The sequence below is a fragment of the Carcharodon carcharias genome, chromosome 13, assembly GCF_017639515.1.
Source record: "Carcharodon carcharias isolate sCarCar2 chromosome 13, sCarCar2.pri, whole genome shotgun sequence".
NCBI lineage: Eukaryota > Metazoa > Chordata > Chondrichthyes > Lamniformes > Lamnidae > Carcharodon > Carcharodon carcharias.
In genome coordinates this window covers 21,055,835-21,073,179 of record NC_054479.1, presented here as the reverse complement: position 1 = coordinate 21,073,179, position 17,345 = coordinate 21,055,835, and the positions used below count along the sequence as shown (strand labels likewise).

General features: G+C 45.0%; 1 protein-coding gene across 4 annotated transcripts in view; it reads right to left on the bottom strand.

The window, feature by feature from the left end:
- The window catches only part of smtnb (smoothelin b), a 416,118-nt gene that overhangs the window by 139,021 nt on the left and 259,752 nt on the right, over positions 1–17,345 (bottom strand). For all 4 annotated transcript variants that reach the window (XM_041203610.1, XM_041203611.1, XM_041203609.1 and 1 more), the window contains one exon: positions 1,445–2,452. In XM_041203610.1, the coding sequence (XP_041059544.1) occupies positions 1,445–2,452 (1,008 nt within the window). The remainder of the gene's footprint in view (positions 1–1,444; positions 2,453–17,345) is intronic.

Here is a 17,345-nt window from a genome sequence, read left to right as displayed (position 1 = left end):
GACAATCGCGAACTGGTTTCATGATAGCATATAACCGATTTTTGGCCTTCTCGCTATATCGTCTCCACCCACCTGCCTTGACGCCCGATACCAACTGGGCCAGAAAATTCCGGCCTAAACCTCAAAGGGCCATGGGGTTAGAACCCAATGCAGGCAGGCTCTGAAAGTTGTGGTCCTGGAGATCGTCTCAGAATTCCGATGCCTCCAGGACCATTTTGAATTTTGAAAGGCTGCTACCTGCCTTTGCCGCTGGTGCCAGGCAGGCAGTTTCCACCTCCTGGAGATGGCAACATTTCAAATTGGGCATCATGCCTGCCTCCTGGCCAATTAAGCCATTTACATTTAAAAATTACTTCATGAGAACGATGCAATTGGGCTCAAGTTTAAGACCCGAAATTCATCCGCATGTCAGGTTCCAGGACCAGCAACCAAAATCTGACTCTTAATCTCTCCTACTTTCTACCTTATCACAAACCTTCCCTACGCTCCACTTTACCTGCCTTTGTTCTTGTCTAAAACATGTTACATTCCTAACTCTTTCCAATTCTGATGAAAGGTCATCAATACAATGTCATTCGCAGTCCAAAGACCATGTATCTCTTCCTTACTCCCTTTACAGCAGCCACTTTCAGCCTTCTTTTTTCACCTTATAGCCTTTGCAAAATCTAACCAGAGCTAATATACCAAAACAGTGCCAGCAGCAGTTGACATATCTACCGGCATGCTTTAACTGGGATCAGCTCATACTTCTCTTTGAAGTGTGTTACACATATCCTGGCAGTATGCCATGAGCAGCATTGATGATTACCAAAAAATATCATTTAACTATTGCCTTCTCAGAAGCTGAAGATAAATGTCCTCATCATAGACCTTAGTATGTGCCCTTATTAGATGATATGTATCCTGGGAGCAGTTTGGCTTCAGCATCCCTAGGATGAGGTGAAGAAACAATTCAGTCAGGCTTCAATATCCAATAACACTTGTTAGAAAGGGTACATGCATGAACGGAATTGTACTCAATTTTTATGCCTGACAGGTCTCACTGTCGTGCCTCACATCTGAAATATAGCCAATTGAATGTTCGATGTGATACAATGTGCCAATGGTATTTTATGAGGATGAAGAAAAAATGTCTGTCTTATTTCAAACTTCTCAAGTCACAACTGTTTAATGCTTCTGCAAATGACTCCATTCAGAAAGTTTGCTGCAAAATCACCAAAGGGGTAATGACTCATTATCAGCACAGGGTAGAAGTGTCCTGCTTGAATAAAAGGCTAATGTTTTATAAAAATTCAATACTTCACATATAAACAAAATCAGTACAGCATTAAAAGGGAATGGATATTAAAATAATTTCTTTATGGAACAGTGACATGATAATTATTGAGACACTGAGATATGCCTTTGTAACTTAAACAGACAGATATCCCCTAAATGTACATACCTCCCCTCTGTGAGGAAGATGTGCCAGAGATCCTTGTAGAGGCAAGATCTGGTTTCCATCCCTCCTTGATTTCAATTGTCACAAGTGTCTTCATGTTGTCTTCGTTGTTGTTCAATCTCTTTTCTTTCTCCTTTTGTCTGGAAAGGCTTTGCTCTAAGTGACTGTATGTTCTAGCAGAAAGGTCTGAGTGCTTTGCAGAGCTGAGTTGGTCTAATTGCACTGAGCTGTCTGTGTAGGTTTTACTACAGTCCTTCTCTGACGCAGGCTGATGTGTCTGTGACTTGCTTATGTTGCTCCTCCCTGGAGTTCTGTTGTATGATTTATCAGTAACAGTGTTTTGCAAAAAAGATTTCTTAGTGCAGTCCTTGTCAAATGACAGCAAGGGTAATGTTGGCTTACTTGATTTATCTGAAGTAACTTCAGATGCAATCGGATGACTTAAGCTTCCAGAAGAAGAAACTGATGAAGATATTGCCCTAGGCTGGCCTTTGTGCACCTCTGGAGTTGCAAAGTTAGATTTTGCAGTGCTATGAGTTAAGCTATAACCAGATTGTGATGCATGCTTTCCATCCCTTTGGATAGAACAGAACATGCTCTCCGTCAATGATGTAGATCTGTCCTGCTCTGTCCCATTACTTCTATTTGAGCCTGTGAGTTTGTTACTTCTGTTGGACAGTAAGTATTCATTCTGTTTATCTGTTTTTTCTGCAGATTTGCCCACTTCCCATACATCCCTAAGATCAGTAGATTTCCCTTTAAGAGATGTTTCCAAGTCTGAAGTCCTAATTGCTTTTATCTTCAATACAGGGCTGCCTGAAAATAGCTGCTGTTGCTGGAGAATTCTGCTGTTTCTGCCTTCATTTATTTGGTTTCTCTTCCAAATAGAGAAGTTTGTACCAAGTTCAACCGGTTGGTCAGATGAGTCCATCGTAAATTTCTTCATTCGATCATGTACAGAGTTGGTTCTCCTGATAGGTGAGCTGTTCATGCGTATATCACTGGCTATTTCTGAAAATCAAGCACAAAGTGAGGACCATTTACTCAGCAGTACAAAAAAACTATAGGTAATTGTATGGCCCTTTATCTTACAACTCAACCATCTAGTGGCAAAATATGTATTTTTAATAGGCAGAAATCTGGAAATTTGTCTATAACCAAGCACATGTATCCTTACTGGATGAACATTCTTTTCATAAAAAATTCACAATGTCTGCTGGATTTGGGCAAGGGCAGCAGGCAAGGTTCAAATAGTGCAGTCTGGAATATAGGCAGCCATGCACTTTGTGTGTAAATATTACAGAGTAGAAATTCACAACAGCTTATTTGACACCTCAAAGATTTTGATTAGAAAGTCATTGTGCTCCATTTGCTAATCTTTGTCCAACTGCCGGTGTCTGCTTCAGCTTGCACACAGCTTTGCTGACTGGTTCTGGAAGTGAAAATTCCCACCTAAAGTTCAATGATCAAACCTGAAAGGCACTAGTAACATCCAGTGAGGGCCAAGTCACATTAGATAAGATCTAAACAAAGCCTGTTTATGTCAAAGTGGAACAGCACGGAAGGAGGGGGATGTTGCACTGAAAAGGGCTTGGAGAGCGAAACAGTCTTTTGTGAGTATCTTAGTAAACAAGGTGGGGAGGGTCATAGAAGGCGATTAGAGGACAGTGTGACTGGAAAGCTTTTGCTGGAAGTCACTTAATTATCTGCTGAATATGGATAAAAATATTGCTTATTTTGTTTTTTCTTTTTAAAGATTAACAATCTATTAATTGCAAAGTTAAAAGTTTTTATAATTAACTAGAGTGCATCATTTAAGGCAATAATTTTTTAAAAAATTATTGAGGAGAATTCTACTGGACCCCAAAGAAATGCAGCAATAGTGGTAATAAGAAAACAGCATTTGGAAAGTGTGTACATAATTCTAAATTGGGATTTTTTACAACCACCTGAGAGAGCAGGTAGATAATGGGTATTTGGTCAAGGTCACACTTGAATGCACCTGTGAAATGGTACCCAAGTAATCAGTCAACTGTTGCAAAAAAGGATGAGTGGGAGCAATATTAGTATAAAAAATGAGCGCAAAAATATATTGTGTGTGAGAATAAATACTGAATGTTAATAAATTAGGGTATCCAACAAATTAAGTTCAGGATATATACTGACTAGTGGTGAAAAACTAATGAAAATGTACTAAAATCACATGTTATACCAAGTATCTTGTTATGAATTTAAAGCTTTTAAAATTATTGGTTAGTTTGAAGACACTCTGCTTTGGAAAACTATAATTTTGAATACCATTGCTACTACCTTAGATAGACTGCAGTTGGAGTAGTAAGGGTTCGTCAATCTCATACTTCCATAAGAAAGAAATGTTGTTATTAGATTTAATAATGAATAATGAGCTAGATTTAGTTAAAATCCTAACATTGTGTGGACATTTATCTAATAGCGATCATATCATGTTTAGTTCAACATACTGTTTGAAAGGGAGAATTGTGAACCAACCAAGATTCTAGATTTAGGAAAGATTGACTTCAATAAGATGAGACAGAAAATGTCCACAGTAAACTGTTAATTGGAAAAATGATAGATGATCAGTGGAACATGTTCAAAAAGAATCTGTGATACAGAATCAATTTATATCCCTAAGGGGCAAGAGACCTACTTGTCAAAACAAACCATGAATGACTGAAGAGATAAGAAAGAACATAAAGCTAAAAGAAAAAGCATACAAAAGTGCAAAAAAGTGCTGATCCTGGCAAATGAGGAAGATAGAAGAACAGCAAAGGGTGACAAAATACATAGTAAGAGCTACAAATCACAGTGACAAAAGAAACGTGCAGCAGATATGAAAATCAACATAATTTTTTGCAATTCCATAGGAAAACGAAGATGGTTGGGAGCAATGTGGGTCCTTTGAAAACTGATAGCGATATCGTTAATGAAATAACAAAATGGCATACGTACTGATAATTACTTTGTGTCAGTATTTACTGTAAAGATAAAAACAAAAAAACTGCGGATGCTGGAAATCCAAAACAAAAACAGAATTACCTGGAAAAACTCAGCAGGTCTGGCAGCATTGGCGGAGAAGAAAAGAGTTGACGTTTCGAGTCCTCATGACCCTTCGACAGAACTTGAGTGAGTCCAAGAAAGGGGTGAAATATAAGCTGGTTTAAGGTGTGTTGGGGGGGGGGGGTGGTGGTGGTTTGGGTGGGGGGAGAGAGAGAGAAGTGGAGGGGGTTGGTGTGGTTGTAGGGACAAACATGGACAAAAGAGCTTGTTTGTCCCTACAACCACACCATCCTCCTCCACTTCTCTCTCTCTCCCCCCACCCAAACTCCCCCCCAACACACCTTAAACCAGCTTATATTTCACCCCTTTCTTGGACTCACTCAAGTTCTGTCGAAGGGTCATGAGGACTCGAAATGTCAACTCTTTTCTTCTCCGCCGATGCTGACAGACCTGCTGAGTTTTTCCAGGTAATTCTGTTTTTGTTTATTATAAAGAGGTCAGCGTGCCAGAAATCCCAAGGAAACTAATATTGAAACAGGGACAGAAACCAATATTCCCATCTAAGCTGCATGGGTCTGCAGCTTAACAAAAGTTCACCAAACAGGGCCTGCAGAGCAAAGACAGAGTTGTGGGAACATTGATTGCAACGCACCAATGCTATTTTTTACTCTTTCACAGAACATGGGCATCACTGGCTAGGCCAGCATTTATTGCCCATCCCTAATTGCCCTTGAGAAGGAGGTTGTGTGCTGCCTTTTTGAACCGCTGCAGTCCATGTTGTGTAGGTATACCCACAGTGCTGTTAGGGAGGGAGTTCCATGATTTTGACTCAGCGACAGTGAAAGAACAGCAATATAGTTCCAAGTCAGGATGGTGTGTGGCTTGGAGGAGAACTTGCAGGTGGTGGTGTTCCTACGCATCTGCTTCCCTTGTCTTTGTAGATGGAAAAGTCGTGGGTTTGGAAGGTGCTGTCAAAGGAGCCTAGGTGAGTTAGTACAGTGCATCTTATAGATGGTACACACTGCTGCCACTGTGCGTCAGTGGTGGAGGGAGTGAACTTTTGTGGATGGGTGCCAATCAAGCGGCTGCTTTGTCCGGGATGGTGTCAAGCATCTTGGGTATTGTTGGTGCTGCACTTATCCAGGAAAGTGGAGAGTATTCCATCACACTCCTGACCTGTGCCTAGTAGATGGTAGACAGGCTTTGGGGAGCGAGGAGTTGAATTACTCTCCACGGAGTTCCCAACCTCTGACCAACTCTTGTAGCCACAGTATTTATCTAACTGGTCCAGTTCAGTTTCTGGTCAATGGTAACCCCCAGGATGTTGATGGTGGGAGAGTCAGCGATAGAAATGCCATTGAATGTCAAGGGGACAGGGTTGGATTCTCTCTCATTACAGATGGTCATTGCCTGGCACTTATGTGGCGTGAATGTTACTTGCCATTTATCAGCACAAGCCTGAATGTTGTCCAGGTCTTGTTGCACATGGGCATGGACTGCTTCAGTGTCTGAGGAATCCCGATTGGTGCTGAACATTGTGTAAGCATCAGCGAACATCCCCACATTTGACCTTATGATAGAGGGAAGGTCATTGATGAAGCAACTGAAGATGGTTAGGCCAAGGATACCCTGAGGAATTCATGTAGCCATGTCCTGGGACTGAGCTGATAGATCTCCAACAGGCGCAACCATCTTCCTTTGTGCTAGATATGACTCCAACCAGCAGAGAGTTTTCCCCCTGATTCTCATTGACTCCAGTTTTGCTAGGGCTCCTTGATGCCACACTCAGTCAAGTGCTGCTTTGATGTCAAGGGCAGTCACCCTCACGTCACCTCCTGAGTTCAGCTCTTTTGTCCATGTTTGGACCAAGGCTGTAATGAGGTCAGAAGCTGAGTGGCAGTGAGCCAGGTTATTGCTGAGTAAGCACAGCTTGATAGCACTGTCCATAGCCTCCTCCATCATTCTGCTGATGATCGAGATTAGACGGGTAGGACAGTAATTGGCCGCTTAAATTTGTCCTGCTTTTTGTAGATAGGAAACACCTGGGCAGTTTTCCACAAATGCCAAGTAGATGCTAGTGTTGTAGCTGTACTGGAACAACTTGGCTGGGGGTTCAGCTAGTTCTGGAGCACAAGTCTTCAGTACTATTGTTTGAATCTTGTCAGGGCTCATAGCCTTTGCAGTATCCTGTGCATTCAGCTGTTTCTTGATATAGAAACATAGAAACTAGGAGCAGTAGGCCATTCGGCCCTTTGAGCCTGCTCCATCATTCAATATGATCATGGCTAACCCTCTATCTCAACACCATATTCCCACTTTCTCTCCATACCCTTTGATGCCCCTAATATCCAAAAATTAATCAATTTCTTTCTTGAATATACTCAATGACCCAGCCTTTACAGCCTTCTGTGGTAGAGAATTCCACAGGTTGACCACTCTGAGTGAAGAAATTATCTTCATCTCAGTCCTAAATAGCCTGCCCCGTATCCTGAGACTGTGGCCCCTGGTTCTAGACTCCCTAGCCAGAGGGAAACATTCTCTCTGCATCCAGTCTGTCTAGCTCTGTTAGAATTTTATTCGTTTCAATCAGATCCCCTCTCATTCTTCTAAACTCAAGTGAATACAGGTCCAGTCGAACCAATCTCTCCTCGTACGACAGTCCTGCCATCCCCGGTATCAGCCTAGTGAGCCTTCGCTGCACTCCCTCTATGGCAAGTATATCCTTTCTTAGGTAGGGAGACCAAAATTGCACACAATACTCCAGGTGTAGTCTCACCAAGGCCTGTATAACTGCAGTAAGATATCCCTACTTCTGAACTCAAATCCTCTTGCAATGAAGGCCTTCATTTGCCTTCCTAATTGCTTGCTGTACCTGCTTATTTACTTTCATTGACTGGTGTACAAGGGCACCCAGATCCCATTGTACATCCACATTTCCCAATGTATCACCATTTAAATATCACTGTCTTTCTGTTTTTCACACTGAAGCATATAACTTCACATTTATCCACGTTATACTGCATCTGCCTGGTGTTTGCCCACAAACACTTCTTTAAATCGCCCTGAAGCCTCCTTGCAATCTCCTCACAGCTCACAACCCTGCCCAGTTTTGTGTCATCAGCAGACTTGGAAATATTGAATTTGGTTCCCTAATCTAAGTCATTTATATATATCATGAATAGCTGGGGCCCAAGCACTGATCCCTGCGGTACACCATTAGTCACTGCCTGCCACCTGGAAAAAGACCCATTTATTCCCACTCTCTGCTTCCGATCTGCCAACCAATTCTCAATCCATGCCAGTATATTACCCCCAATCCCATGTGCTTTAATTTTGCCCACTGGCCTCTTATGTGAGACCTTATCAAAAGCCTTCTTGAAATCCAAATACACCACATCCGCTGGTTCTCCCTTATCTATTCTACTAGTTACAACCTCAAAAAGCTCCAGTAGATTAGTTAAGCATGATTTCTCTTTCATAAACCCATGCTGAATTTGTCTAATCCCATTAATACTTTCCAAGTATTCTGTTACCACGTCTTTTATAGTAGACTCTCGCATTTTCCCCACTACTTATGTTAGGCTAACTGGTCTGTAATTTTGTTCGTTTCTCTCCCTCCTTTTTTAAATAGTGGGGTTACATTTGCCACTCTCCAATCTGTAAGAACTACTCCAGAGTCTAAAGAATTTTGGAAGATGACCACCAATGCTTCCAGTATTTCCAGAACCACTTCCTTTAGTACTCTGGGGTGTACATTATCAGGTCCTGGGGAATTTTCAACTGTTAACCCCATTAATTTCTCTAGCACCATTTTTTTATGAATACTGATTTTCTTCAATTCCTCCGTCTCACTAGACCCTTGGTTCCCTAACATTTCGGGGAAATTATTTGTGTCCTCTTTTGTGAAGACAGAATTAAAATATGTGTTCAATTCTTCTGCCATTTTTGTTCCCCATTATAATTTGCCCCTCTGACTGTAAGGGACCTACATTTGTCTTCACTAATCTTTTTCTCTTCACATATTTACAGAAGCTTTTACAGTGAGTTTTTATGTTCCTTGCAAGTTTGCTTTCTTACTCCATTTTCCCCTTCTTGATCAATCTTTTTGTCCACTTTGCTGAATTCTAAACTGCTCCCAATCCCCAAGCTTGCTGCTTTTTCTGGCAATTTTATATGTCTCCTCTTTGGATCTAATACTATCCCTAATTTCTTTTGTAAGCCATGGTTGAGCCACCTTTCCTGTTTTACTTTTGCACCAGACAGGAATGAACAATTATTGTAATTCACACATACATTCCTTAAATATTAGCCATTGCCTATCCACTGTCAGCCCTTTTAGTAAGGTTCCCCAATCCAGCATTGTCAACTCGTGCCTCATATCCTCATAGTTCCTTTTATTTAGATTCAGGACACTAGTTTTGGATTCAACTTCTTCACTCTCCATCCCAATGAACAATTCTATCATTTTATGGTCATTCTTTCCCAAGGGACCCCGCACAACAAGATTGTTAATTAATCCTTTCTCATTGCACAAAACCCAGTCTAGGATAGCCTGCCCTCTAGTTGGTTCCTCAACTTATTGGTCTAAAAACAATCACGTACACACTCCAGGTAATCCTCCTCCACAGTATTATTGCTAGCTTGGTTTGTCCAATTAATATGTAGATTAAAGTTACTCATGATTACAGTTGTACCCTTATTGCATGCATCTCTAATTTCCTGCTTAATGCCTTCCCTTACATCTCCATTACCGTTTGGGGGCCTACAGACAACCCCCACCAACATTTTCTGTCCCTTGGTGTTTCTTAACTCCAGCCAAACAGATTTCACATTGTGACTTTCCGAGCCAATATCCTTCCTCACTATTGCATTGATTTCCTCCTTTACTAACAATGCTACCCCACCTCCTTTCCCTATTTATCTGTCCTTCCTAAATATTGAATACCCATAAATGTTCAGTCCCCATCCTTGGTCGCCCTACAGCCATGTCTTTGTAATTGCAACTATATCATAACCGTTTATATCTATTTACGTTGTTAATTCATCTACCTTATTGTGAATGCTCCTTGCATTGAGATACAATGCCTTTGGACTTGTCTTTTTAACCTTGTTAGTCATCTTAGCTTTATTTGTACTATGACCCCATTTGTTTCTCATCCTTGTTTTTTCTGCCTTCCACTTTTGCTTCTTACTTTTCCGTCTTTTGTTTCTATCCTTGCTTTTCCCCCCCTGTCTCCCTGCTTAGATTCCCATCCCCCTGCCATTCTAGTTTAAACTCTCTACGACTGCACTCTTCATATGAATCCAATTGGCTGAAGATTAGCATGTGTGATGCTGGGGACCTCAGGAGGAGGCCAAGGTGGTTCATCACTCGGCACTTCTGGCTGAGGATTGTGGCAAATGCCTCAGCTTTGTCTTTTGCATTGGTGCGCTGGACTCCCCCATCATTGAGGATTGGGATATTTGTGGAGACACCTCTTCCTGTTTGTTGTTTAATTGCCCAGCACCATTCACAACTGGATGTACAGGACTGCAGAGCTTAGATCTGATCTGCTGGTTGTAGGGTCGCTTAGCTCTATCTATCACATGCTGCTTTCGCTGTTTGGCATGCAAGTAGTCCAATGTTGAAGCTTCACCAGATTTACACCTCATTTTTAGTTATATCTAGTGCTGCTCCTGGCATGCCCTCCCGGACCCTTCATTGAACCAGGCTTGATGGTAATGGTAGAATGTGGGATATGCAGGACCATGACGTTTCAAATTGTGGTTGTATACGATGCTCAGTTTTGAGTTGCTAGATCTGTTTGAAATCTGTCCCATTTGGCATGGTGGTAGTGCCACACAACACAATGGAGGGTATCCTCAAGGTGAAGATAGGACTTCATCTCCACAAGGACAGCGATGGTCATTCCTACTGATACTGTCATGGACAGATGCATCTGCGACAGATGGATTGGTGAGGACGAGGTCAAGTAGGTTTTTCCCTCTTGTTTGTTCCCTCACCATGTGCCGCAGACCCAGCCTAGCAGCGATGTCTTTAGGACTCAGCCAGCTCAGTCAGTAGTGGTGCTACAGAGCCACTCTTGGTGATGGATATCGAAGTAGCCCACCCAGAGTATCTTCTTGCCCTTGCCCCTTCATTGCTTCCTCCAAGTGGTGTTCAAAATGGAGTAACACTGATTCATCAGCTGAGGCCGGGCGGGTGGTAATCAGCAGGAGGTTTCCTTCCTTTCTTTCCATGTTTGACCTGATGCCATGAGACTTCATGGGGTCCAGGGTCAATGTTGTGAAATCCCAGGGCAACTCCACCACCTCTGGTGGGTCTGTCCTGTCAGTGGGGCAGGACAAAAGCACATAATCAGGGGTAGAGATGGTGGTGTCTGGAACATAATCATGGAATCATGCAAGCAATGTTAAGCTGTTGCTTGACTTGCCTATGGTCTGTACTCTATACTGTAGTCTCCCAATTTTGGCACAGATGGAGGACCTTGCAGGATCAACAAGGCTGGTTTTGCGGTCCCTAGGTTGATGTTGGGAGATCTGTCCAGTTTCATTTCTTATTGTAGGCCTGGTAGTGGTTTGATGCAATTGGCTTGCTAGGCCATTTCAGAGTCAACCACATTGCTGTGGGTCTGGAGTCACATGTAGGCCAGGCCAGGTAAGGAAGACAGGTTTCCTTCCCTAAAGGACATTAATGAACTAGATGGGTTTTTTTTGGTGACAATCGACAATGGTTTCATAGTCACTCTTGGTCACTAGTTTTTTAATTCCAGGTTTATTAACTGAATTTAAATTCCACCAGCTGCCATGGTGGGGTTCAAAACCATGTCCCCAGAGCATTAGCCTGGGCTGCTGGATTACTAGTCTGGTGACATTACCACTATCCCACTGCCTTCCCCTAACATAGCAAAATAAAGCAACGAAAATAAAGGCAATATAGAGCGACAAATCTCTAGGACCAGATGGCGTCCATCCCAAGGTTTTAAAGAGACTAAGTGGGAACATTGTAGATGTCCTAACTATACTCTTTCAAAGTCCTCTTTATTAAGGAACCATTCCTTTAGATTGGAAAATAGCACATTATGCCACTTTTTAAAAAATGTGACTGAGAGAAACCAGGGAATTATGGATCGGTTGACCTAATACGTGTTATCTGGACATTTCTAAAGTATTTATAAGGACAGGATGACTGATGAACTTGAAAACTTTCATAAAAACAAAAAAACTGCGGTTGCTGGAAATCCAAAACAAAAACAGAATTACCTGGAAAAACTCAGCAGGTCTGGCAGCATCGACAGAGAAGAGTTGACGTTTCGAGTCCTCATGACCCTTCGACAGAACTTGAGTTCGAATCCAAGAAAGAGTTGAAATATAAGCTGGTTTAAGGTGTGGGGGGGGGGGGGGGGGGGGGGGGGGGGGGGGGGGGGGGGGGGCGGCGGAGAGAGAGAAAGAGAGAGAAGTGGAGGGGGTTGGTGTGGTTGTAGGGACAAACAAGCAGTGATAGAAGCAGATCATCAAAAGATGTCACCAACAATAGAACAAAAGAACACATAGGTGGTAAAGTTGGTGATATTATCTAAACGAATGTGCTAATTAAGAATGGATGGTAGCGCACTCAAGGTATAGCTCTAGTGGGGGTGGGAAGAGCATAAAAGATTTTAAAATATTTAAAAATAATGGAAATAGGTGGGAAAAGAAAAATCTATATAATTTATTGGAAAAAAACAAAAGGAAGGGGGAAGCAGAAAGGGGGTGGGGATGGGGGAGGGAGCTCAAGACCTAAAGTTGTTGAATTCAATATTCAGTCCAGAAGGCTGTAAAGTGCCTAGTCGGAAGATGAGGTGTTGTTCCTCCAGTTTGCGTTGGGCTTCACTGGAACAATGCAGCAAGCCAAGGACAGACATGTGGGCAAGAGAGCAGGGTGGAGTGTTAAAATGGCAAGCGACAGGGAGGTTTGGGTCATTCTTGCAGACAGACCGCAGGTGTTCTGCAAAGCAGTCGCCCAGTTTACATTTGGTCTTTCCAATGTAGAGGAGACCACATTGGGAGCAACGAATGCAGTAGACTAAGTTGGAGGAAATGCAAGTGAAATGCTGCTTCACTTGAAAGGAGTGTTTGGGCCCTTGGACGGTGAGGAGAGAGGAAGTGAAGGGGCAGGTGTTACATCTTTCGCGTGGGCATGGGGTGGTGCCATAGGAGGGGGTTGAGGAGTAGGGGGTGATGGAGGATTAGACCAGGGTGTCCCAGAGGGAGCGATCCCTACGGAATGCTGATAAGGGGGGTGAAGGGAAGATGTGTTTGGTGGTGGCATCATGCTGGAGTTGGCGGAAATGGCGGAGGATGATCCTTTGAATGCGGAGGCTGGTGGGGTGATAAGTGAGGACAAGGGGGACCCTATCATGTTTCTGGGAGGGAGAAGGCATGAGGGCGGATGCATGAGAGATGGGCCAGACACGGTTGAGGGCCCTGTCAACGACCGTGGGTGGAAAACCTCGGTTAAGGAAGAAGGAGGACATGTCAGAGGAACTGTTTTTGAAGGTAGCATCATCGGAACAGATGCGACGGAGGCGAAGGAACTGAGAGAATGGGATGGAGTCCTTACAGGAAGCGGGGTGTGAACAGCTGTAGTCGAGGTAGCTGTGGGAGTCGGTGGGTTTGTAATGGATATTGGTGGACAGTCTATCACCAGAGATTGAGACAGAGAGGTCAAGGAAGGGAAGGGAAGTGTCAGAGATGGACCACGTGAAAATGATGGAGGGGTGGAGATTGGAAGCAAAATTAATAAATTTTTCCAAGTCCCGACGAGAGCATGAAGCAGCACCGAAGTAATCATCGATGTACCGGAGAAAGAGTTGTGGAAGGGGGCCGGAGTAGGACTGCAACAAGGAATGTTCCACATACCCCATAAAGAGACAGGCATAGCTGGGGCCCATGCGGGTACCCATAGCCACACCTTTTATTTGGAGGAAGTGAGAGGAGTTGAAGGAGAAATTGTTCAGCGCGAGAACAAGTTCAGCCAGACAGAGGAGAGTAGTGGTGAATGGGGATTGTTTGGGCCTCTGTTCGAGGAAGAAGCTAAGGGCCCTCAGACCATCCTGGTGGGGGACGGAGGTGTAGAGGGATTGGACGTCCATGGTGAAGAGGAAGCGGTTGGGGCCGGGGAACTGGAAATTGTTGATGTGACGTAAGGTGTCAGAGGAATCACGGATGTAGGTGGGAAGGGACTGGACAAGGGGAGAGAGAAGGGAGTCAAGATAACGAGAAATGAGTTCTGTGGGGCAGGAGCAAGCTGAGACGATCGGTCTACCGGGGCAGTTCTGTTTGTGGATTTTGGGTAGGAGATAGAAGCGGGCCGTCCGAGGTTGGGCGACTATCAGGTTGGAAGCTGTGGGAGGAAGATCAACAGAGTAGATGAGGTCAGTGACAGTCTTGGAAACAATGGCTTGATGTTCAGTGGTGGGGTCATGGTCCAGGGAGAGGTAGGAGGAAGTGTCTGCGAGTTGACGCTCAGCCTCCGCGAGGTAGAGGTCAGTGCGCCAGACAACAACAGCACCACCCTTGTCAGCGGGTTTGATGACAATGTCAGGGTTGGACCTGAGAATGGAGTGCAGTAAGTTCAGAGAGAGACAGGTTAGAATGGGTGAGAGGAACAAAGAAATTGAGACGACTAATGTCGCGCCGACAGTTCTCAATGAAAAGATCAAGAGAAGGTAAGAATCCAGAGGGAGGGGTCCAGGTGGAGGGAGAATATTGGAGGTGGGTGAAAGGATCCGTTGAATGGGGAGAGGACTCCTGCCCAAAGAAGTGAACCCGGAGACGAAGACGGCGGAAGAAGAGTTCAGCATCATGCCGAGCCCAAAATTCATTGAGGTGAGGGCGTAAGGGTATGAAACTAAGTCCTTTGCTGAGCACTGAACGTTCAGCATCAGAGAGGGGAAAGTCAGGGGGTATAGTGAATACACAGCTGGGGCTGGGATTGGAAGATGGGGTGGGGACGGAGGGACAGGCAGGGGTGGAGGGTCCTAGATGGGTGTTGGTGTCGATGAGTTGTTGGAGCTTGCGTTCCTTAGCACTTGAGAGAAAGAGAAAAAGTTTCTTGTTGAGGCGTTGGATGATCCGAAGAATAAAATGAAACTGGGGGCACGCGCAGCTTTGAAAAAGGATACGGCGGTGCTGCTAGAGGGAGAGGTCGAGTGTGTTCATATGGTGGCGCATGGCACTGAGTGGATTTCAGAATGTGACGGGAACAGCAGTCCGAGAAACGTTTTATGTCCCGGAGATACCTGTAATCCTGGGTGGGTTCGAAACATGAGGGATGGAATTTCAGCTGAAATCCACGTGGGGTAAGTCGGAGACGGAGACAGTCACTGAGAAAGGAGATATGGCTGTGAAAGCGGGTTTTAGTAAACACCTTGTCAAACACCAGGAGGGAAATGGAAAGCAATGAAGGTGAGCAAGGCAAAAGAGAGGTACGGAAATCTTGCCGCAGAGAAGAACAGAACTTCTTCAAGGAGGTAGGCAGTTCTTGAAGAGCAGTGGCAGTCAATTAAACACAGAGATAAAAACTTTCAACTGCTCAGAGAGAGCCAGAATGTATTTGTAAAGTGCAGTTCATGCCTGATTGAAGTTTTTTGAGGAGGTGCCTAACGTTGTGGGCAGGAGAATTTCTATGGATGTTATTTATACAGGGCGGAATCGACCGAGGTTTACACTAAGTGCAGTAGCAGGCAGATAAAATGTCATTTTACCTGCTGGTCGCACTGGAGACTTTTCACCCCATATCGTCCCAAATTCACTGCATTAATTATGCATTCCCAGGAAATACACCATTTCCATGGCGGGCAGGATCTCATTCACCCCCATGGCATCACCTCGCTGCTTCATCACGTTGGGTGCTATATTTAAAGCCCAGCCATGCGCACACCTCTCAGTACACCCAACGCATGACTGCTGCACGGAAGACATGGACCTGAAAGGCAAGAAGACTGCAGCCCTCAGATTTAGTGACGTGTCCCTTGAGTGCCTTTTGAATGCCATGGAGGCCTGCCGTGATGTCCTCTACCTCGCTCTGGCCGCAGGATAGGCAGTTGTATCACCAATTCAGCATGGGAGGTGGTAGCATTGGTAATCAGTGCCAATGCCCTGCAAAAGAGGATAGCCACCCAGTAGCGCTACAGGGTGAATGGTCTCATCCATTTCGCCAAGGTAATTCACTCTTCTCATTACTCTCAATTCACACACCCACAAACTTATCACACATCCATAGGGATCTCACGGGACAGCGCCACTAACTCTCACACACACCATCACATCTCCATCAGGTTCATATGTTCTTGAGCTTGCATCCTCATCCTATCCCACTCACCACACAAACATTCCAATCAGTGCATTCTGTTCTGCTCATACTCTCTCCATCTACTTCCATGCAGGAGAAGCTTGCTCACATTAGCATGGAGGGGTCCCAGACTGGGGGTGGAGTGGCCCACACTAGGCCCCTCACTCTCTTTGAGGAGCCTGCCATCGTGCCATCCTGCCAACGGTAAGGTTGGTGGTGAACAACCATCTGAGGATCCTGCACCACATCATCCCTCTCTCAACACAAATGTGACTGCTTTCTCTTGCTTATGACTCTGTTGACATGCACTAATTATCTCTACTTTGCTTCACAGGGAGCTCTGCCAAGCGACTGATACCCTCAGCCAGCCAGTTCCTCAGCTCCATCCATGTCCTCACCTCCAGCCAAGAGGACACCTCCTCCATTGAAGAGCTAGAAATAAGCAACCTGGAAGACCCGTCACAGCACTTACCCACACCCTCCACCAGCGGAGAGACATACACCTGGATGGGACCTAGATCTAGAGCAGACTCAGGTTCACAATCTGGTGGTCACTGCATGGATAAGCATCCGCAGCAGGTGGAGGCAGGTTCAGCTGAGCTCGCTGGTACTCGGAGGACTACTGGGGAAGAGGCATCTGTGAGATCCGAGTCAGATGATGAACCTCTGGGTTAGGTCATTCAACTTGTCTTGGAGAGTCAGCGGAAGGCAGGCAAACATCACACAGAGCTGTTGGAAGCCCTCAACAGAGTGGCACACGAGTCGGAGGAATGCATCCCCCTGCTCTCTGATGAAGCTGCACCCACATATGCTTGTGTGGAGGACTCATGGGGAAGATGGCAGATGCCATGGAGACCCTGGTCCAGCAGAACGTAGAGATGCATGCAGACCTGCATTCCATCACGGGGCCCATGACTGAGTTCCAGCAGTGGCAACGTGAGAGGGAAACAGGGCACCTCTACGTCCCTCCAGGTGCTCCTTCCCCTCAAGGAGTCAGGCCAGGGCCCCGGGTACCCGAAGGGAGGAGGAGCAGCAGTTGGACACCCCTGAATCATCCACTTAGGAATCTCAGAGGCTGTCCAACTCCCTCGGAGTTCCCTTTACCTGTGAGCCCCTCAACCTCATCCTCTGTTAGTGCAGAGGGTGCAGCCAGCTCATGAGTGATTCTGGGGGAGAAGTGTGTGTGTGGGGCACTGCCTTTTGGAGCCTCGTGCAAGCATTCTCCTATGCACGCAGATCCTTCCTTTATCACACTCATCTCAACGCCCTGAACATTTTCAATGCTGCCTTCTGGGGTTCACATTCAGTTGTCCATCTGAAATGACCTGCATCTCTGTCCACCCAATGATCACACTCCTGTGCAGCACCCACCACAACTCTCACTTCACTTTCTATTTGGACAGCATGGTGCTAATTTGATTTTACTTTCGCTCCTCTATCCTTTACCCTCCTCCAGTCACCCATTTCCTCTCCCCCATCACAGTTGATCCCTCTGGCATCATCTTTTACCAACCCTCTGTGACCTACCAGCCACAACCCTTTTCCTTCGAG